This window comes from Astyanax mexicanus, chromosome 9 (genome assembly GCF_023375975.1).
Source record: "Astyanax mexicanus isolate ESR-SI-001 chromosome 9, AstMex3_surface, whole genome shotgun sequence".
NCBI lineage: Eukaryota > Metazoa > Chordata > Actinopteri > Characiformes > Acestrorhamphidae > Astyanax > Astyanax mexicanus.
The window spans coordinates 38371875-38396119 of NC_064416.1; the positions used below are offsets into that span (position 1 = coordinate 38371875).

Consider the following 24245-nt stretch of genomic DNA (forward strand, 5'->3'; position numbering starts at 1 on the left):
TAAATATTAAATTACATACTCACCAAATAGCACACACATTTCATTCATAGTACTAGACACTGTTAAGGCGTTTTCACATCTGTAATTCGTTTCTCTGGTCCGTATCAGTTGATGAGTTCGTTTATTTAGAGCGTTTTCTCTTCTCTTCTCTTCTGTTTGGTCTAATTTCATACAGACAAAAACCTAAACGCACCAAAATGCGCACCAATAAATTGGTCAGAGCTGTCTGGCGTGGGAGTAAATATAAATATACGAAAAAGGTAAATATAGCGAGAAGATTCTGTGTTCCAGCGCGTATATCTGTGCTTTAACACAGAACGCTACGCTTTTAAACAGAGTTTAGACGTGCAGCGCAGATGTATGCGTAGAAACTGAGTTCCCAACTGAGAACCCAACACAGACCGCGCGTGCACGGACACAGCGTTTTTTTTTCATAGCTGTGGTAATTAGCGTTATCTGGCTAACATCTCAGTTTAAACTGCGCCTCATCAGCAGCTTAGCTCAAATAAATGGAATATATTTAAAAGCTGGGTCGGATCGAGACCGGATTACGTTCTCACCACAAGCGAACCGCTCGTTTGGGACTGCTAGAGGAGGTGGTCTCGGTCCGGTTCTTTTGATCCGCACCCGACTGCGATTACTGTTTTCACACCTGCTCAATCGAACCGCACTAAAGTTACAAACGGACCAGAGTTCGTTTTAACCGAACCAAACAGTGCTGGTGTGAAAACGTATTTGTCTAACCAACTTCACACTGTTGGGCTTAATGAAAAGCATTGTAACCAAGTTTTTTTTGTCATACTGATATATTTTTTTTATTATGAAACTTTAATACCAGATAAGGATAACCTGAGTAAAAATAAAAGCACCTCTATATGATTTTTTTTTATTAAAGAAAAAACTATACAAACCAATATGGGCCTGTGTGAAAAAAGTGTTTGCCCTCTAAACCTAATAACTTGGTTGTGCCAACCATTGTAACAACTGCAATCAAGCTTTACTGCTTTATGAAGCTTTACTGGCTCTTACATTTCTGTGGAGGAATTTTGTCCTGAAGTACGCCTGAGCTTTAGGTCACCAACAGATTTAAAGTCCTGAGAATCATCAGGATGTTTGTTGGCAAATGTAAGATGGTCCGTGTTTTTTTTTTTGGTCACCAGTGTTTTTTTTTTTTTTGCCTTGAAACTCCCCCATGGATACTATTCTCACCCATTCTCTTTTATTATTATTATTAAATCATTAACACTGACCTTAACTGAGGCAAGTGAGATCTGCAGTTCTTTAAATGTTGTTTTGGGTTCTTTTGTGAACTCCTGGATAGGGTTGCAACGATTAGTCGATATAATCGACAATGTTGAATATAAAATTTGTCAAAATTTGTAGAAATACACAAAGGGACAGAAACACAATGGAAAAAAAAGAGTAATGTGCTCACTCATTTTACACAGTTTACACTCAACTCGGCCTGCAACACCAAAAGTGCCCAAACACAATGGATTACATATTTCTATACTAAACAGGAGCACTTTCCACATTTAAACGGCAATGTTTCGTACATTTGAACAGCATTCAATACTCAAATTACTTTTCCAGAAAGATAGATGTTAATGACCTTGCTTTCTTAACTGTTGTTGACATTTTTTAAAAATGTGGGCATAATGTGTTGCTTTTTGAGATCTTTTAGCTGCTTCATGTTGTCAGACAGGTTCTATTGAAGTGATTTCTTGATTCTACAGGTCTGGCAGTAATCAGGCCCGGTTGTGGTTAGTGTAATTAAAATCAGCTTTCCAAAAATTGTTGTTAATCAGTAAATTTACTGGGGCGGGACTTGTACAGTAAGTGTATGATATCAGCCATACATAAAGTAAACAGGTGTCACCTAACTATATTTGGCTTCCGTGTCTAAGCGGTTTTTCCCTATGAGGAAAAAGAAAGTTTTTTTTTTTTTAAAACTGGCCTCTGTCACATTCTGTAGTAAATAAATATGTTCAGGACCCAGTATGTTTATTCTGTGTACGTTTCCCTCGTGAACATCACCAGATCCTCTGAATTTCGAGATTGTTTAAGAGTCGTAATGAGAAAAATGCTAGCTTTAAGCTAATGCTACAGCTGGAGTGAACTGACCCCAGCGCAGCTGCAGAGATCAGCAGGAGACTCTTTTTGGTGGCAACACCAGCGAACTCCAGTGTTCCGTCTAGTTATGCTACCCATCAATATGTGCTTTCTAAATGTACTGTGCATGCGATCACCTACACTTTTTAATTATTTCTATCCAAATATACTAACCTACATCTACTGGGACTTCTACTAGGTACTTACCTTAATATAGTGCTTCTTTTGTATTTTTTATAGTTAAATATACACTAGGGCAGCACAGTTTGACAGGGTAGCACAACTGGACAGAACACTGGCAGTATGTTTACAGCATATTACACACAGCTGATCCTACTAATTAACTAACTGCTCTCACTGAGGAGAGCTGGGCCTGCAACAGCAGGAAAACACTTATCCAGAAGAATGGAATTACCAAAATTAGAGATGTTTGGTGTTTCTGGCTCATTGTTTTAGTACCATAAACCATATTATAATTTGTCCTAATGATAGGTTTCAGTGAAAAGAAAGCCCACATTAAGCCTTCTTACATTGACTGTTTTAGACTCTATGGTTCTTCAATTAGTTAGATTAGCTCTGTGGTTCTGGAGTAACACTGTCCAGCTGGTTTTCCTACTGTATCAGTTCACCTTGGCAAGGGCTGATAGTTAATAAATTAGTTGATTATTTGGATTAGCTGTAATTTGTATAAACTAATGACTGTAATTAAATACTAAACCTGCGAGAAAGCTCTGCCCCTGAACTGAACCACTGTGCAGCTAAAGCTATGTGCATTTTAAATCTCTAACACAGACTACACTGCTTAAAATCACCATACTAATAGAATTTTTACCTGTTTATATACTTCAATTATCCTGAAAAAGAAGAATAATCCAAAGCGTGATCTGGCGGGAGCTCTACAGCCAGTGTCATATCCCTGATATTCTCCTGATCTCTGTCGCTGCGTTGTGACGTCAGTTCACTGCGCTGTAGCATTAGCTAAACGTTAGCATTTTTCTCATTACCTCTCTTAAAAGATCTCGTAATTCATAGGATCCAGTGATGTTTAGGAGGACAATCTACTCCGAATAAAACATACAGGGTCGTAAACATATGTATTTACCACAGACTATGATAGAGACCAGTTTTTGAAAAGCCCATTAAATTTTTCCATTTACAAAAGCAGTTTAGACATGGAACCTCAAGTATAGACATAAACAACATGGTGCAGACTACAAAGTGATGTCAGGACTGCAGTGGTCTATTGTAAAAACTCCTTACCTGTGGTCTAATACTTAATTCCTGATGACAGTTGCTGATGGTAAGCAGCCAGCCAGGTTTGAGATTCCAGCAAGTGAATTTATCAATCAGGAAGCCAGATAAGGAAGAGGAGAAAGGAAGTGGAACAAACTTAAAAAAAACAGGACAGCAGGAAGAACATTTTTTGAATAAATTTTCTGAATAAATTATGCCTCCCACTACAAATGGTGTGATTTAGCAGCAGGCTAACATGTATGCTAGCTAGCTAGCTACCTTTCTGGCAGTCATTTCTAGTGATTAATTAGAACAGTTAGTGCAGCTTGCTTCAAACAGTCTGAGCTAGCTATTCTACCATGACATCTATCTACCAAACATCCAGCATTACAGCTGTTCACTTTCTTTTGCTGAAGCAAAGGTTCGCAAACAGCAATTTTGGATATTTTGCACATAATGTCCTTAAAGGTTATTTTTATGTGTACTTTTATTTATGTTGCATTTTAATATTACTATGCAGCTTGCACGCTTTATAGGTTGTTTGTGAAGAATGTGTTTTTTTTTTTTTGGATGTGAGTGTTCACATTTAAATATTACTTTTTTAATAAGGTTAGCAATATGTGCACATTGATATTAAGGATTTACAATAATATGAGTGTGTGTGTGTGTGTTTATAGTTACTGTAATGTGCAGTATTGTTTATGGGATAGTGGTGGGTTTTTGCCAATAATTAAATAATGAAAAAATATTTTGGACTTAAACAGTGTATCTATGCTTTGTTTCTTTGACTGATCAGATTGTTGTGTTTTATGCAGAGAACCTTGTCCAGTGTATTTAAAAGGTGCTGTTTTAAATTGCAAAATGTGTGTAAAGCAGAAAATGTGTTTAGAGTCTTGGAGACTGGAGAAGAGGTTATACTCTCTGTGTGTCAGTTTAAATAACACATTTCATTTTAGTGTATTAGGCAATATATATATATATATATATATATATATATATATATATATATATATATATATATATATTATTATTATTATTTTTTTCAGGGTAATATCAAAGAAATGGGCAGTATTTTTGATTAATTGATCCAGTCTTAACGCTAATGCTGACTGATATCTAATACTGATCATCTGAGCGTGTGAGAGTTATCAGCTTGAGGAGCATGGCTCGAGCTCACCTGTCTTCAGCAGTGAGTGATGAATGAATTAGTGTGTGTGTGTGTGTGTGTGCGTGCGTGCGTGTGTGTAGAAGCATCCTCAGGTTCGGCGCGCTCTCGCGCTCTCACGCAACCTGGCCAATGTTTAACCCGCGCGCTGCAGCTGCACGCACGCGACGAACGAGCAGGTTAAATGGTTCACACGAACATCAGCAGACTGACAGCTTACTACAACTTCTACACTGTTTGATGTAATAATGTCATATTGTTTGTAAAATCAATTGTTTGTCGGAATGTTTCTGAGGTGAGGAATAATTAAAAACTAACAAATAATCAGATTTTCCCTTTATTTATTTATTTTTACTTTAAGTGTGATACACTGTATATTCAATAACAAAGGCTAAACCTGCCTTTACAACTTGTTATAAGGTACTCCTTTATTATTTCCACAGTGTGGAAATTCACAGTATTACAGCAGCAAAGGGATATCAAGGCGCTCAGTACAAAAATATATAAAATAAACAGTACAATGTATACAATATAGATAATAATGAGTAACTCTTAAGATTGTATTTACAAATAATTGCACATTGCCTCTTAGTTATACTGAAAATATATTTTACATTATATTACACTGAAAAAGTAAGTCTATTTTCTGTAAGTTTGTGGCTTTTAAGTGTGTTTATGAAGTATGCTGTGTATGTGTGGTCAGCTAAGAGCAGTGCTGGTTGTAGAGCCTAACAGCAGCTGGAAGGAAGGACCTGCGATACCGCTCCTTCACACATATATCACCTATTGTTCTAATATTATTATTTATAATAATAATTGTGTGTTATATCTCTGGCAATATATTGGGCATATCCTTTCTCATCTTATACTGTATGATGTAAGTTTATTAACAAGACTCCCACTACTAAATATAATCAAATTAACTGAGGAGATTACGCCTTGTTTCATTTATTTATTTATTTAAACCAGCTGCGGTAGTTGTATATGTAATAACTGATATTTTTTTATTATTTACCATAAAACGTATTAAACTGTTTTTGATTTACTTCTCCGTCTTCCGACTTTTACTATTCTATTTTTACCAGTCAAAAGCACACATGGAAAACAATAAAAATATATATATTTTTTTTTATTTAAAAAAATATAAAAAAATATTTATCTGTCTTTGCCATTTTATTTTTTAGACAATTTTAATAAATTAATGTATTTAATTGCATACATTTTGTTTGTGTTTATTACTTTTTATTGACTTAAACACATTAAAGGGTATTTTAAAGGGTTTTATTAGTTGTAAACATTTTACAATTTTAAACTGTATTTCTATTTGTACACAGAAAAAAAAAAAACATTTTTATTGTCATTGCTCATGTAGGTATGGCCACTGTCCAATGAAAAGCACTTGTCTTCAAAACAGCAACTTTACAGGAGAAGGATAAAATATTCTTAACATTTTAAAGAAAGTTTATATAAAAATATTTTATTTCAGGTCATTTTTAAGAATTTCTATTGGTCTATTTATTAAATTTTGACATAAGATCCAGTTTTCAAGTTAGAAAAGACAAAAATGGAGATACTTGTTTTTAATTGGACAGCGTTTTATGATTTTATTATATTTATTACACATGGTCCTCTTTTTTAATCTGCAGTAATGCTATATTGTGACCTGAGCGCGTTATTGGCGCGGAGCTGGCTCGTTACTGTTTTACAGACGTGCACACACGCCTGCGTGCCCGCGCGCTTCTGCTCCGCTCGCGCTTCTCACGCGATTCTCTGTGCTGTGTGTGCTGGACGGAGCAGGTGAGCGCGCGCACCACTATTACCCCCCCCTCACCTCAAAAGCACCGCCACGCGACGTCACCGGGAGCGCAGCCAATAGCGCGAGGAGCCACTGTATAAAAGATTACTGCTCTCAAGCACTGCAGCGCTTCATCCAAACACTGCAAATCTGACTCAACACCCCCAAACACAGAGAGCATCCAGCCTGAAGTCTGCTACTGGAGGTAAGAGCACTGTTTATTAACATTATATAATGTCAATAATATATATTGACTCACTATATAGAGAGTTATGTCTGTAGGTATGTATGTATGTATGTATGTATGTATGTATGTATGTATTATTATTATTATTATTATTATTATTATTATTATTAAATTATGTTACAGACAATAAAGAGTGCAAGAAAAAGTGCAAATGTGCAAAAAATACAATAAATGCTCAAATGCTAAATACAGCAGACTTCAGATCATTTAACAGACAGAACAGTACAGTCTAAAAATGTGCATGCTAAGGAATGAAGATACAGTGCAGAGATATGTAAATTGCTATATGACACATAGGTAGTACATGAGCACAGCAATACTAAATAGGTATTAAAAGCAGTGATTAAAAGCAAATTTCAGATAGGGATTGTTTCAGCTTCTTTATGTTTAATGTATGTAGTTTTATGTGTGTTCGTGTCGAGGAGTCTGATTGCCTGGGAAAGAAGCTGTTGCAGAGTCTGGTAGTGGAGGCTCAGATGCTCTATTTGTGCCAGACAGAATCAGTGCGAAGAGTTTGTGAGGGTTGTGTGGGGTCCTCTACCCTTTACTGCTGAAGTTAGTGGTAAAGAGCATTGCTTTGATTAGAATTGGAGTTTACTCCAAGGATCAGATCCATCTAGATCCATTTCAATGAGCTTTTAATGTGTCTGAGCAAATGAGGGTTCTTTACCCATCATATTCTTCATACAAAGCACAACAGATCAGAATCAGATCAGAAGTAGCTAAAAATTGCTGTATTGTTTTTTTTTTAATCTGTACACTGTTAAAAGTGTAAATTCCTTGAGGAACAGATAAGGGGTCCCCCAGTTAAAAGCTTTGGAGGGGTCAGTACTTAAGTATGAAAAGTGGTCCAAGAAAGGTAGAAACTGAAGAACTGGAGTCACCTAAATGGCTTTGATGGGAGTTTGAAACTGTGGAGAAACATTTTAAGATGCTTTGAGGAACCTTCAGGAATCAGTTTCGTCTAAAAAAAACTTCTAAAGCACCTTCAATGTCCCTCCACAGTTTAAAATAGAACAACGCCTAAGAGTTCCTTGATAAATTCTATATGCCAATGTGATGTTCATGTAACAGTGTAGTCATTCATTTAGAACTGTGGGTCTTTAGTCATGAGTTAACCAGGGCAAACATAAGAATCTGAGTTACCTTGACAAGAACTAAACTGGGATGGCTTGAGGAATGGGTCAGAACATCTCAAAACCATCAGTCAGGTCTTGATGGTAAAGTAAATACAGTGGTCAATTCCACTAAGTGTGAAAAGGGGTTCAAGAAATGACAGCTGGAGAACCGGAGTTACATAAAGGTCATTGACGTGAGTTTGAAACTGTTGAAACTGTGGTTCATTGTGAGCACACTGGTTCTTCAGAACTAAAACTGAAGAGCCCCTAGATCTATAGATGTTCGTTCATTCATTCAACACTTCATTCTCTCTCTCTCTCTCTGATGCTTTTCATTCCCTCTGTTACCTTTTACTCACCATTCAGAGGTATTTTCTCTTTTTTCCCCTCAGTTTCTCACTGACGTCGCTGTAGAAAGTGAAAACCATGCCCCTGGCAGTCATACCATTGTTCGGCCCCATCTCCATCTCGGAGAGTCTGGTGGCGATGGTGACGATATGTACGGTCTACCTCCTCGTCCAATTGTCTCGAGAAAGGATCCCTGCAGGTCTTAAGCTGCTTCCAGGCCCGCAGTCAATTCCAATCATTGGGAATGTGATGGAACTTGGGTTGAACCCTCACCTCAGCCTGACCACCATGAGCAAGCGATTTGGCAACGTCTTTAAGATCCACATAGGGACTCGACCCGTGGTGGTGCTGAGTGGCGGTGAAACTGTGCGGCAGGCACTCATCAAGCAGGGAGATGACTTCGCTGGACGGCCAGATCTGTTCAGGTGAACACACATTTTATATTGGAAGCATTGGAGGCTTTTCAATAGAAGTTCAAAAGCTTCTATTTTGCCTTCTTAACTGTAATGTTGTTATTTTTTCTTATTATCTATGCAGTTTCCAATACATCAATAATGGCAAAAGCCTGGCCTTCAGCACAGATCAGGCTGGGGTGTGGCGCCATCGCCGTAAGCTGGCCCAGAATGCCCTGCGCTCTTTCTCTACACTAGAAGGCCAAACCCCTGAGTATTCCTGTGCCCTGGAGGAGCACATCAGCAAAGAGGGGCTGTACCTGGTGGAGAGACTGCGCAAAGTGACGAAGGCCGACGGCTGCTTCGACCCCTTCCGCCACATTGTGGTCTCTGTGGCCAACGTCATCTGTGGCATGTGCTTCGGCCGGCGCTACAGCCACGACCATGAGGAGCTGTTGAGTCTGGTGAACCTGAGTGACGAGTTCGGACAGGTGGCTGGTAACGGCAACCCTGCTGATTTCATCCCCTTCCTCCGGTTCCTGCCAAGCAAGACCATGGAGACGTTTGTGGACATCAACAGGCGCTTCAACAAATTTGTGCAGAGGATCGTCAGAGAGCATTACAGCACTTACGATAAGGTCAGTGCATCTTCTTCAACCCTTTAAGTGTAATGCAGTGATGTGCCTCACTATGTTTGTCCTGATTTTAAAGCAAGTGTAACACACCTGATCCCTCCAAGGCTGTTGTAAGGGCACACACTGAAAAATAAAAAGCTATAATGAAGGTTGTCTATGCAACTGACATTGTTAAGCCAGTAAAATCCATGATGCTCATGATGTCTGTGTCCTGAATCACTTTTTCAGAACAACATCCGTGATATCACAGACTCCCTCATTGATCACTGTGAAGACAGGAAGCTGGACGAGAACTCCAATGTCCAGGTGTCTGACGAGAAGATAGTGGGGATAGTGAATGACCTCTTCGGGGCCGGTGAGGAAGGAAGCAGCTATTCTCAATAATCAATGATTAGTTTAGGCTGTTCTAACCTGTATTTGTATTGTGAATCAAATCTGGTTTCAAAAATGAAATCTTAAGGATAACCTGTTAATGCTATAAGGTTTTATTCCAGTCAAACTCCCACTGTATATCATAATATGACTGCATGACCAGTTGAAACACATTTTGTAGGCCAGTTTCTACTCACAGGCTCATTCCTATTGATCCATTTGTCAAAATTACATTTCTGGCTAATTTTGGATCATTTCTAATGGTTCATTTGTCAAAATTGTATTTTATTGTAATATGAACCTTTTCTATCTGGCCATTCTTTATAATAAGACCTATTTGCGATTTTGACACATTTCATTTGATCCATTCTTCATGAGAACATGAAGAGTATTTCCAAAAATGGTGTATATGCGTATTAGTTCATATTAATAAAAATTTGCATGGCCTTGATGGTTTTTTATTGCATCTTTTCAGGTTTTGACACCGTCAGCACTGCTTTGTCGTGGTCTGTGATGTATCTGGTGGCCTATCCTGAGATTCAGGAGAAACTTCATCAGGAGCTGAGTAAGCACAGTTCATATTTACTTCTGACTGACAGGACAGAAAAGCTTAAGATCAGTGTGTTCTGAACAAAGCCACCATCTCTACAGTTAAGTGGATGTGAAAATGAATGAATCAGTGAATCAAATCAATCATAAAGATTCAATGGATTTAAAAAGTGGTTCAGCTCATTTGTTTTATTTGATAAAATAAAAAAAACATAGCAGTATTATACATTTTAGTCTAACTAGTTAAATCTATGTTTGATTATGAGGCCTAATGTCATTCTTCTTATCTCTCTACAGTGGAGAAGGTGGGAAATGATCGTAAACCTTGCCTAACAGACAAAAACAACCTGCCACTCCTCGAGTCTTTCATTACGGAGATGTTCCGCCACTCCTCCTTCATGCCCTTCACCATACCACACTGGTGGGTCACATGTTTTCATAAAAACTTGAGTCATATACATTTTAGTCTCAGGTGTAGAATAGTCATGAATTAATGTACATTTATGTGTATCTTCTTTCTTTTCACAGCACCACAAAAGACACATCCCTCAATGGATACTTCATTCCCAAAAATACGTGCGTGTTCATCAACCAGTGGCAGATTAACCACGACCCGTAAGTTGTGAATTTCTGTGATTAGGTTATTATTGCTGGTGGTTTGCCTTCTGCTGTGGTGATTGCGCTGTAGAGTTGAAGCATAAAAAACTTCTTCTAGGTTCCTCTAGGATGCTTCATTGAGAAGTTAGTTATACCCTCCATACCTTTGACCCTGCAGATCTAACTGATTCAACAGTCCAGCATTTTTGATAAAACTGCCAAACTGCTTTATAATATAAGTTGTGTAATACCTTGAATACATATTTGAAAAATGTAATTGTACTTTACATTCAGATGTTTTTGATGTAGTAAAACACTGGAGTATTTCTTTAAAGAATCTTTTTTGAGGCTGTACTCAGCCGTAGCTGATTGGAGCATTTAAATGGGATTTAATTGAAACCGAACAAAATGAAACGTGGCCGAAGGCTGAATACCGAAAATAGCACATTAAATATGTTTTGTGTTTTTTGCGTAATTTGATTTATTTTGCCACTTTTTTCATCATAAAATTATTCAAATAGCCTAAATGTCTTCCTTTTTAAAAGAAAAGACCATTACAAAACCTTGCGAAGGGTTTCTAACTAGATTTGAGCTTTGCAAACATGGCAGACAGTTTCCACTGTGATGGTAGCTAACTGTTCCAAATGGCCCTGTCACTATAGGGAGCCCTCCTGACTGTGTTTAGCTAACACTGACATATTTTTGGCTCTTTTTTGTGTCTTTGAAGTGTTCTCTCTAATCATCTACCATCTAACACTAGAATAAATACTTCAATATGACTTAATACTGTATTTCCAGCCTTTTCACTTGTTCAACATGCTTTTTTGAGATGGAGATTTTTTAGTTGCCATCCAACATTGGGATTTAAAATTCATCTAGAGATTGTAGACCGCTGGCTTTCAAATCCGATCCTTAAGTACTGATCTAGTCCCAGTACAGCTCAAACAATCCAATATAGTCAAGATCCCTTTGCTCTGAGACTTCCCATGAAGTCAAAACCCGTAAATGTAACAACCTATTTTGTTTCTCTCTGCAGAGATCAGTGGAAAGAACCCTCCATGTTCAACCCAGACCGTTTCCTGAGTGAAGACGGTGTCGAGATCAACAAGACTGAAGCTGAGAAGGTCATGGTGTTCGGTCTGGGCAAGCGGCGCTGCATCGGTGAATACATCGGCCGCTCCGAAGTCTTCCTCTTCCTCGCCATCCTCATCCAGAGACTAAAGTTCAGCAGCTTGCCAGGAGAGATGCCAGATATGACCCCCAACTACGGCCTCACCATGAAGCACAGTCGCTGCATGCTGACCGTCGCTCCGCGGCCAGGCTTCGAAGAATTCAGCTCAGAGAGTCTGGACTGAGCCAGATACTGCTGAGTTCAGAAAAGACAATAAGACAATGAGAGCTGCTTCTGTAAGGATGACACTGTGGACAGTATAGACACTGTGTAGCATAGTGATGGTCATCATATGTTAGTGTCTGTGATAACTGACAGCATATTGATGGATATTATTGCATCAGATCTCTCTTACAGATGGAGATGCAGAATGTAGTCACGAGGCTGCTATGAGGGCAGGGCTGTTATTTACTAATTGTGGAATTCAGGCCAGTTTCTTAGAGTAGGTTTACTGCATTGTCACGAGGTGATGCATGATTTAGTTGCTGAGATGAAAGATAAGTAATTAAGAAGAATTTGGCATGTTTAGAGAATTAATGACCAATTTTCTAAAATAACCTAATTTCGAAAACATGGCTCAAGGTGTCTACATAGCAAATCTAGCCTTTTTTTGCAATTAATGAGCAGAGAACCCACATGAACCAACATGTTTTGGTAAAATGGTGCTAAATCTGTTTTAACTGTTATTTTGGAACTATTATGCATACATAGATCTCATCCGTGAATTGACTAAAACATCCAAAAAGGTGAGCTTATGTTGGTACTTCTCATTTCAGAGATGTTCATTTAGAGATGAGACTTTAAGGCACATTACTACGTATGGTTAAAGTGACTAAAACATGTATAGAAAGCTGTATCATATCATGTACATACATACATACATACAGTACATACTTATATAACCACATATGTAGTGCTGTAGTGACTAGGAGGCCACTCTGCTTAGTGCCTTATCTTTATAGTATTTGTATATATTTTATATAGTATGAAATGGTTTTATTGCTATGAGAAAATTTGTATTTTACAAGCTACAAACTTCTTTATGTTGTGGACATAACATTTTCTATGAAAAACACTGAAGTAATTTTTTGTAATATTTAAGCTCTATCCCAAAATGTGACCCATGTGCTGGTATTACTGACAAGCAGACTTCCTCGCGTGCCCCAGAATGTAGAAGCTTTGTACCTAAATTTTCTTTATTCCTCAAGGCTCTTAGATACAGCTCTAGGTATACATTAGAACTGCTATATTTTCAGTACAGCTATTCATTTGTGTAATATCTGTTCATTGCATATAATGAAGGAAGTCAGTCTTATTTTTTAGATGTATTTTTTATTGACACCAAGCTGTTGTTAAATAATGAATGCAGTAATGTACATTGTGCTCTGTAAACTTTGTAAGCTGTTGCGATGTTTGGCATATCTCTACATGGTGAAAAATAAAACTGAGAGAAATACACAAGCTGTTTTGGATTTTGGGCAGAAAAGGCTACATTTAGTTTAAATTTTACATTTAGTTTGACTTGTATTTTATTGCAGACAGTATAAATCCAAAACATTTCCTATTTTCTCTGGGCAATGTCCTTTTAATTTGTTAATATACATGCATTTCTGCATTTCAGGCCTTCAAAAAAGAAGAAGTTGAAATAGTGACAATTTAGGGTTACTAATTAAGTTAAAAACATTAAACCTGTTGTAAAACTAACACATCATTTCAGAAAAAGAACATCATATTGAATGTAAAACATGGTGGTGGTAGTGTGATGGTCTGGAGCTGCTTTGCTGCTTCAGGGTTTGGATAACGTGCTGTAATAGATGGAACCAGTCATTCTGCCAGAGAATATCCAACCATTAGTTCATGCCCTCAAGCTCAGGAGTACTTGGGTTCTAAGTGACCTAGTCAAAGTCTGTTTAAAATGCTGTGGGATGATCTTAAACAGGTGGTTCATGCTCAAAAACCCTCCAATGTGTCTGAATTAAAACAATTCTGTAAATAACAGTGGAACAAAATTCCTCCACAGAAATGAAAAAAACTCACATTGTGGTAAACAAAAATGGTAAAATTATAAAAAAACATGGTAAACACGGTAAAATAAAACATGGTAAAATTGTGGTAAACATGGTATAATTTTTAAAAACATGGTAAAGGAAAATAAAAACACGGTAAAACCGTGGTAACCATGGTAAAATAATAAAAACATAGTAAGATTATAAAAAACATGGTAAAACAATAAAAACATGGTAAAAATTGCAGTGAACATGGTAAAAAAAATGGTAAAATTATAAAAACATGGTAAAATTAAAAAACTTGGTAAAATCATGGTAAAATTAAAAAACTTGGTAAAATCATGGTAAACATGGTAAAATTATTTTAAAAAATGAATATGAATATGAAAAAACATGGTAAAATCATGGAAAACATGTTAAAATGATAAAAACATGGTAAAACCATGGTAAACACGGTAAAATTATAAAAAAAACATGGTCAAATTGTGGTAAACCTGAAAAAATTAGAAAAAAATGTGGTAAAATTGTGGTAAACATGGTAAAATTATAAAGAAAAACATGGTTAAATTATTTTAAAAAATGGTAAAATCATGGTAAACATGTTAAAATTATAAAAACATGGTAAAATCATGGTAAGAATGCTAAAATGATAAAAACAAAAAAACAAACAAAAAAATGGTACAATTATAAAAAATTGGTACAATTATAAAAACATGGTAAACTCATGGTTAATATGGTAAAATGATAAAAAAAAACATGGTAGAATCTTGGTTAACATAGTAACATTTTTAAGAACATGATAAAATAATAAAAACATGGTAAAATTGTGGTAAACATGGTAAAATGATAAAAACATGGTAAAATCATGGTTAACATGGTAAAATAATGAAAACATGGTAAAATCGTGGTAAACATAGTAACATTTTTTAAAAAGATTATAAAATAATAAAAGCATGGTAAAATCGTGGTAAACATGGTAAAATTATAAAAACATGGTAAAATCATGGTAAACATGGTAAAATCTTGGTAAACATAGTAACATTTTTAAAAGCATTATAAAATAATAAAAGCATGGTAAAATTGTGGTAAACATGGTAAAATTATAAAAACATGGTAAAATCATGGTAAACATGGTAAAATCTTGGTAAACATAGTAACATTTTTAAAAGCATTATAAAATAATAAAAGCATGGTAAAATTGTGGTAAACATGGTAAAATTATAAAAACATGGTAAAATCATGATTAACATGGTAAAATAATGAAAACATGGTAAAATCGTGGTAAACATGGTAAAATTATAAAAACATGGTAAAATCATAATAAACATGGTAAAATCTTGGTAAACATAGTAACATTTTTTTAAAACATTATAAAATAATAAAAGCATGGTAAAATCGTGGTAAACATGGTAAAATTATAAAAACATGGTAAAATCGTGGTAAACATGGTAAAATTATAAAAACATGGTAAAATTGTGGTAAACATGGTAAAATTATAAAAAAACATGGTAAAATTGTGGTAAACATGGTAAAATTATAAAAACATGGTAAAATCATGGTAAACATGGTAAAATCTTGGTAAACATAGTAACATTTTTAAAAGCATTATAAAATAATAAAAGCATGGTAAAATTGTGGTAAACATGGTAAAATTATAAAAACATGGTAAAATCATGATTAACATGGTAAAATAATGAAAACATGGTAAAATCGTGGTAAACATGGTAAAATTATAAAAACATGGTAAAATCATAATAAACATGGTAAAATCTTGGTAAACATAGTAACATTTTTTTAAAACATTATAAAATAATAAAAGCATGGTAAAATCGTGGTAAACATGGTAAAATTATAAAAACATGGTAAAATCGTGGTAAACATGGTAAAATTATAAAAACATGGTAAAATTGTGGTAAACATGGTAAAATTATAAAAAAACATGATAAAATTGTGGTAAACATGGTAAAATAATGAAAACATGGTAAAATCATGGTAAACATGGTAAAATTATAAAAACATGGTAAAATCGTGGTAAACATGGTAAAATTATAAAAATATGGTAAAAGAAAGGTGTGAATAAGAGAAAACATCCAGTGAGCTGTAGTTCTGTGTGTATAAATGTCTTGTTGATGTCAAAAGGTCAGAGAAAAATGGCCAGACTGGTTCCAGCTGATAGAACACCAACAGTAACTCAAATAACCACTAGTTACAACCGAGGGCTGCAGAAGAGCATCTCTGAAAGCCCAATACAATGAACCTTGAGACGGATGTTGAGCTACAGCAGCAGAAGATCACACCGGGTGCAGCTACTGCAGCTAAGAACAGGCAACTGAGGCTACAATTCACACAGAATCACTAAAATCAGACAATAGAAGAAAAACAACATGAAAGCATGGATCCATCTTGCCTTGTATCAGCGGTTTAGGCTGGTGGTGGTGACGTAATGATGTGAGGGATATTTTTCTGGCACATTTTGGGCCCATTAGTAGAGCATCATGTCTCGAACGCCACAGTCTACTTGAGTATTGTTGCTGATTATGTCCTCCATCCCTTTATGACCACAGTGTACCTGTCTGTATCTTCTGATGCTACTTCCAGCAGGATAATGCTCCATATCATAAAGCGCCAATCATCTCTGACTGGTTTCTTGAACATGACAATGAGAGAGTTCACTGTACTGGAATCTCCTCCACAGTCACCAGATCTCAATCCAGTAGAGCAGCTTTTGGATGTGTTGGAACGGGAGATTCGCACATTGGATGTGCAGCTGACCATCTGCAGCAACTGCGTAATGCTATATATCAATATGGACTAGATATGGACTTAAGGCAGTTCTGAAGGCAAAAGGGGGTCCAACCCAGTACTAGCAAGTGTACCTAATAAAGTGGCTGGTGAGGTACTATGTATATATATATATATATATATATATATATATATATATATATATATATATATATATATATGTACTATATATAATTATATATAGTATCTCTGCTTATTTATTTGTGTGTGTGTTTGTTTTACAGTAGGCTGTCATCTTTCTTCTGAACATGTTTAATAGCAGAGCTTTGAGTGAATCTCAGATTGCAGCTCTTCAGGTCCTCACATGCAGAAGCCCACAAGCGTGAACTGTAACAGCATGACAGGCAGTAATGAGGTGAATTCAGACACTGTGCTGATTCGATGCTTTGTGTATCAGCGGTTTGGTCTCTCTGATTTGTGAAGTAAACCCTGTTTATCCAACAAACACTAAATCACAGTGCACCATGGGAAGTTTGAGGCAGCACGGATTTGTGGTGTAATCTTTATATTCAAACAACTGCAGTGCGCCTCCAGTGTCCCGTGTTTACATAACATAATTGCTATGTACTCAGCTTGCATAGCTACACACACACAGGCTCTGTGGTAATAAACAGTACTACAATCTGGAGCGCTGTCTTTGTTTAACTTCTCTGTGTGACATGAAAGACAGAAATGTGAAAGCTCATAGATCACTGTCAGCGCTAAGTCCCGCGCTGATCCGCAGGTTCTGCACTTTTGTCAGCAGGTAAAGTGGGCACGGCTCGGTCAGGCTGGTACAGCGTGGATTAAACACAGAAATCAATGACTGCATTGTGTTGTGCTGTGTATAATGAGATGAGATCACAATATTGGAAAAATGTGTAATGCGTCTGATGAACTTTGTATATATGCTTTATAACATGACATGAACATAACTTCACTATAAAAAGTAGTGTATGGTATGGAAGATTACCTTAAGCTATAGTTTTGCACAAAATCACATTCACTTTAAACCCTAAACACATAACTTAATGAAAAAAAGTTTAACCTTTAAAATAGGGAAATTAGTTGTAAAGAATAATTGCACTTTTACTCTTTATCCTGAAAAATAAGGGAATTCTCTGTTTTTTCTTTATACTCTCTATAAAAGACAAAAAAAAGAAAGGAAAAGTCCAAGGTGTAATGAAACAGGATAGCTGATGCTCCTAACAGGCTTACAATGAATGCTACACAGTAAGAATTTAAAAGTTGAGAAATTTGACCTTGTGACCTCAAGCTCAGGTGTACTTGGGTTCTGCAGCAGGACAATGACTATCCAAAGCACAGAAGCAAGTCCACCTCTGAATGGCTTAAAAAAGAAAATGGACCTGCTTAGTCAAAGTCTGATTGAAATGCTGTGGCTCACTGGAGATTGGTGTTGAATGTTCAACATTCAACATCTGTCTTGCTACCAAAATTCTGTAAAGCTGCTTTGCGAAAACAAAATGCTATATAAGTAAATTTGATCAGATTTTATTTGATTCTGTAAACATGTGACAGTGTGGATGGAAGAATGTTAAATTCCTGCACAGCTTCAGAAATGTTGATTTGAATGTCCCATCTATCAAATTTTATACTATTTCAATGCCAAATAAATGTGATAAACAGTAAATCTAAAACAGATCTGCTTTTCCTTATCCTGTTAATATATCGTATTACAGTGTGGAGCCATATTATTAGCAGTTTGTAAGAAGCTGTTCTAGTTAGCATTGACTGCCAGACGGATAGCTAACATAAACATTACCCATATGTTTTGTTGCTAGTAGGCCTAATTTATCTATTGATGCTGTCTTGTATTTTTTTCTTTCCTCTTCCTTTCTATTATTTCTTTTCTGTCTTCCTGATGAAGTACTCCATATCAACTTCTTGCTTAATAATTGCTTAAGTTTAATATTGTGCCGGCTGCAGGAATAACACATCTGGCTGGCTGGCTACTCTCAGCAACTAGTGGGTGGAGCCTCCTTGAGGGGATTCTGATAACAGTGTTGTTGTACTTTCCTGCATTGACTGACACTGTTGTTGCATTCAATTCATAGTTTGTCATTGTCTGGGGGCCCCAGCCCGCTCAGGGCCCTAGACAATTGATTGGATCGATTGGTTTGCTTGCCTTGTTGTGATTGGACTGCCAAAATCTCTCACGTCAGTTTAGATGTCCCCTGAATGTGAATAGCGTGTTCTTTCTCTCTTTTTTCTCACACTAATGTTTTGTGTTCATGGATAAATCTTTCACTTCACTATTATTTCCCTCAGTCAGCACTCTGCTCCATAAGCTACATACATTTCCACAACTGTGAGGGGGAAAGAGTTGCACTGCTGTAGCTGCGCTGATTGTTGAGCTGGTAGAAATGGCAGGAAGGTGCTTTTGTTGTTCATAAGATTGTAGTAGTTTTATCTCAGTCCGGTGGCTTTTTGCGGAGCTGTCTGGAGCTGCTATTGGCATTTCCTCATCAGGGCAGAAGTGGCCCTGCGCTAGCTGCGAGATTCCCATAGCGTGCTAACGGCCTATAGCCAAGTTCCTCTTCCTAATGTGAGTGTGTGACTAAAATCAATAAACATTCCCCTCCTCGTGCTGCAGCGTCTGTTTCTGTAGAGGAGGTTATGCAAGGCTTGGTTTACGTGCTTTTGTGCCCTTTTCATTTTTTTCAATCTCTTCTACATCCTTTCCCCCTCTCTTTCTCTTTCTTTCACTACTCTAATAGTCTCCTATCTCTCTCTCCCTCCCCCAATCTCTCTCTCTCTCTCTAACACTCCATGTCTACAGGAAACCCCCTCCCCCCCGTCAGGAAGAGGTGTGCGTCCCTGGGCAGGCGGAAGACTGTGGGTCATATGGACTCTGGAAGCAGCAATTACCTTTGGCCTTTTTTGATTCTGAACTGAGGCCAGGGGACACCCGCCTGAGCTGGCCTGTCCACTCTGTGCCGGGCCGAGGCGGCGAGTGCCAAGGGCTCGCCCAGCGTTTCACACGCAACAGCAGGCCCCACACCGTACGCACGAAGGGTGTGTGCCTGCGTGTGATCAAAGAATATATTTAGGGTGTGATAGATGCCCTTATCTTTAACACACTTCTAAAAATAGCACCATTCTCCTGCAGACACATAGCTGGAGACACATACTGCTGACTGATAAATGTCACAGGGCTCTCAAATAATGCATTATTTGCTTCTGAAGAAGCAATTGTGATAAAGAGTCATGTGCATTTGATTTTGCTAAAACTATTATCAAATATGAACCTGCATTATCAGGGTTTTGCAAGATCTTTGACTTGAGCTAAGTGGGTGTTTCAATTAGGGCTGTCAACAGTAAAGCGTTAACACACAGGGTAAGCTGAAACACATAAACACAATAATAAAGCTGTAACACATTATTATTTTTAAGACAAACCAATGCACACATCACATTTTTTTGGAGCGGTTCGTTTGTGGTGAAAACATGATCTGCTCTCGATTCCAACCCAGCAATCAAATACAAGGACGGATTAAGGATAGTCTGGGCCCCTGGGCGAAAGCATGGCTAGGGCCCCCAAGAGGCTCTTCAGTCAGAGGATCCTTAAAATGGAAGCCCTCGGAAATAAAAATATATTGTATTTTTGGCCCGGTCAGTAATCCAGCCATGATCAAATATTCTCCTTTTTTAATTGAACTAAAAACTGCTGATAAGGCACAGTTTAATCTAGTATATTAGCCAGATAATATACTGCTATGAACAAATGCTGTCTCCGCTGCTCCATGCTGTTTACACTGAACGCCACATGTGCTGCGTTCACTGCTCACAGCTGCACGACTTTGTCCTGCACATCCCATTAAAGCGCAGCAGAATTTTTTTTTTCAGCGTTCTGTGTTAAAGCAGCTTCACACTGCACAGATATACGCCCTGAAACACAAAATCTTCTTACTATATTTAATTTCTCTCTGACCAATCAGAGAAGACAATGTGATCGCGTGGGTTAATTGGTGCGCATTTTGGTGCGTTTAGGTTTATGCCTGAGTGGAACCTAACCAAACAGAGGAAGAAAACGCTGCACAAAAAAGAAACCAATCAATTGATGCGAACCATAGAAACCAACTACAAATGTAAAAACGCTCTTTTATACTCAACAGATTAAGTTCTAATTCAGAAACCCTTATAACCAAGCTGTGATCTTTACGATAAAGTAAAAAAGTTTTCTCTATAGAATTTATTATGCATTCTTTATTTCAGCATCCCACGTTGGCTTTATCTCCCCTCAAACAAACAAGTGTATACTATTATTTAAATTAGCACCACTAATATAAGTATAATTGCATTTTACATTTCTTACATCTATTCTTTTATTTACATTTAAATATCCTCTATAAAAACATGCGTCTTGAGAAGAACAAGTGTGATTAATCGCAGTTAATAATCTGATAATTTTTTTTAATCGATTGACACCACTAATTTCAATTTGTGCCGCACAAATGATTGTATGTAGTATGTTGTATGTAATATGTAATATATATTACCGACTGAAAATAAAGGTTGACTGATTGATAAATGTGTGTGTGATCGGCTGCCGCTTCTCATCGGTGTCTGTGTATCTGTGCTCAGTGTAAATGGTTGTAAGTAAAGTATTTGAGGATTTGAAACAGGTCTTTTTTTTTCAAATGAAAAGGTTTCATCATTAGGGTTATTTTTGGTGTTTTGCAATATATTTGTAGATTTTCATTAGAAAAGCTGATTCTTAGGACAGTTAAGTCATGATAATGTCATCATCTCCTCCTCCTCCTCCTTTCTTCAGCTGCCAAGAGACTGTTAAACTCACCTCCCACTGTCATGCGATGGAAGTTTACATAAGTGCGTAACAAGTTTTAATGCCCCTTGCCTTAATAATCCACTCACTTCCTTCCTCTCCCTCTCAGCCATCTATTTCACACCTGTCAGGTTCACCTGTCACGTTGCGTGTCTGAGCGTCTCTCTCTCTCTCTCTCGTGAGAGGAAATGATGTGCTCTCACTGTCAGTGCTGAGACTCCTGCACGGCTCTGGAATTACAGTGCGTGTGTGTGATTGTACAGCGTCGCTCTCTGCTATCTTAAGCTTAATCTCTGTGTCAAATCTTTGGCCGTTCACTGAAGTTGTTCTGTAAACTCTGGTAGCCTGGATTGTGCAAACAATACGGAGCTGTGAAGTCACGGCATCTCTTCAGCTCTGTGGGCTGATCTGTTTGCTTGTTTGATTAATGGAGTGGATATTCTGCAGTTATTACCAGTTATAATACAGGATTTCTTCACTCATTAAGCTAATATAGACTTAACAGTGTGTCTAAAAAAAGATATCTTGGTTGTATGTGCATTACCAAATCAGGAGAAGTTATAAAAAAAGAAAAGACAAATGAAAAATGAAAAATACTAAAAAGCCATGTTTATTATAAGTTGTAGACAGTTTGAACCCATTATATCTGTTTTTTTTAATCTACTCAACTGTTTTAGAACACCCCTATTTTTTCCCTTTATTCTTGCCATTTAAACAGGTTCAGTTTAGTATTATAAACAAAAAAACCCTGAAAAGAATCACATATTGTTTCAAAAAGAGAGGGGAATTTTAGCCAACATTTCATTTGTTTACAGCTTACAGCTGGTATTTAGCAAATAATAAAACTGAGCTTAAGAAATTCATTAACAAATATTATTATATTATAATATATTATTATAATTTGTCTGTAGTAATGCAGTGCTGGAACAGATTGTGTTACTGAACTCTCTACTGCAGCATTTACACACACACACAGAACATTCACACTTTTATCATAAAAACTAGAAAAAACACATATAACTCTGTAACTATTAAAAGTATAAATCTTTTCTTTAGAGAAATTACAGATGAAGCCAGAGAGCGGTGAGTACTGTTTCCTACACCTTTGAAAGACTCTTAGAAACTGGAGAAAACTGCTACAGGAAAAGTCAGGTCTGGCTCACCCACATGGCAACAGTATATTTAGCTCAGCTTAACATTCATTGTTTCAGTTTCAGCAGTAAAGAGAAAAATTGGAGGTCTGACCGGTGATAAAAGTGCAGTAATAAAGTCATTGTTAAGATGAGAAATTAAAAATCAGCTTGTCTAGGTCATAGTGCACTGCTACTGCTACTTAAAATTATAATTTAGGACAATTTTGAGCTAGTAATGATTTATAGTGATGAAAAAAACACAAATTAATTAACAAATTAATTATGTGCCTTCCAACATGTGATTATAATCTTGATCAGGACAAAAGGCTGAGTGTCTGAGAAGCAAATATGGGCAGATAATCTCTGCTCTGTTAGGAAATGTGCAAGAAAAAATATTGAAATGTTTAAAAACAGCGAAAGAGTTCAGTCATTCCAGGCGCAGCAGGTCAGACACTTAACACTCCTCTTCTGAATTTAAAGTGGCCATAACCACTCAGCGGAGTTTCCCCTGAAACTGGTCCGAGATTTCACTTCAGAAAAGAAGGAAATATGTATTAGCAGGGCCATCCCCCCCCAGGCCCTTACAGGTGAGATGTGGTAACTTCTCACGATTTCCTAAAAACACCTGGCACGCGATTTGTTTCATTTTAAGCTTAATAGATATGGCATACAGTTTCAGTCAAAAGTTTATGTGAATCATTTACTGTAGGTGCTCTTATCTGTGTCCTGATGAGGGCCAGTTTCATCATAGTGCATTTGATGGTCTTTGCGACTGCACTTACTGTATACTTTACTGTATGAGTGTAAAAACAGTTAACTCCCTCTCATAAGATACATATGCTTATTACATATGTTTTATCTATAATTTAGTTTCCATTCCAGCCCTGCATCTAGTCCCCATGTGCAGTGCATTACCTAGAGGTTGCCCATGTTTAACCTCTTTTTGTTCGCTCATTGAATCTGATGGGGCCAGTCGATGACATGCATATGGGGGGCCAACAATATATGGACAAAAATGATATGGGGTTCAAGCTGAGCTACTCATATAGTCCCTACATGGGCATGCTATTTTGTATGTAATTATATTGGTAATTATTGTCGCAGTCCAATGAAAAAAACACTTATCTCCAAAACAGCAACTTTACAGGAGAGAGAAAAAACCTTGTAAACTTTCAATGGAGTTTATTTCAAGTCATTTTGAGGAGTTTCTATTGGTCTGTTCATCAAGACATTTTGCCACAGTGTAAGGGACAGTTTGTCTGTTCAAATTATGTAGTAAACTAAAAATCCCCCCCCCCAAAAAAAAAAAAAAAAATAAATAAATAATTATATTTTTCATAGGACAGCAACGTTATGTGAATTAATGCTTTTTAATTTAGAAATGGAAGATAAACTTAGCTTAGCTTGCTTCTCAAAGGAGCGTTTGATCATTTCTATGTCTAATTACACACAAATCAACCACTCTAAGTTGTACCCATTGAGCTGTGGAGCAGACAAACTGTGTTCTCTGAAATTATGGAGCTCCATCCAGTACTTTTGGGGTGAGTTGGGGAAGTAATTATCCAACCTTTTGACTTCATTAACACATGAAAGCAATCAAATCCTTACAGCAATCCTCCAAAATTTAGTAGAATGTCTTCCCTGAAGAGTAGAGGCAGTTACAACAACAAATACACTTTTTAATACCCCTGCTTTTCGTAGAAACAGTAAATGAATAGGCGTATCAATACTTTTGTCCAAATAGTCATATATACACTGTATTGCCAAAAGTATCCATTCACTTA

General features: G+C 36.9%; 1 protein-coding gene across 1 annotated transcript; it reads left to right on the forward strand.

Moving 5' to 3' along the window:
• Positions 1–6406: 6406 nt before the first annotated feature.
• Positions 6407–13195, forward strand: LOC103038575 (cytochrome P450 1A1). Its single transcript, XM_007251840.4, has 8 exons — positions 6407–6510; positions 8063–8443; positions 8556–9048; positions 9274–9400; positions 9893–9982; positions 10264–10387; positions 10495–10581; positions 11600–13195. The coding sequence occupies exons 2-8, from the start codon at positions 8097–8099 to the stop codon at positions 11916–11918; spliced, it is 1587 nt and encodes a 528-aa protein (XP_007251902.3). The 5' UTR covers positions 6407–6510; positions 8063–8096; the 3' UTR covers positions 11919–13195.
• The last annotated feature ends 11050 nt before the right edge of the window (positions 13196–24245 follow it).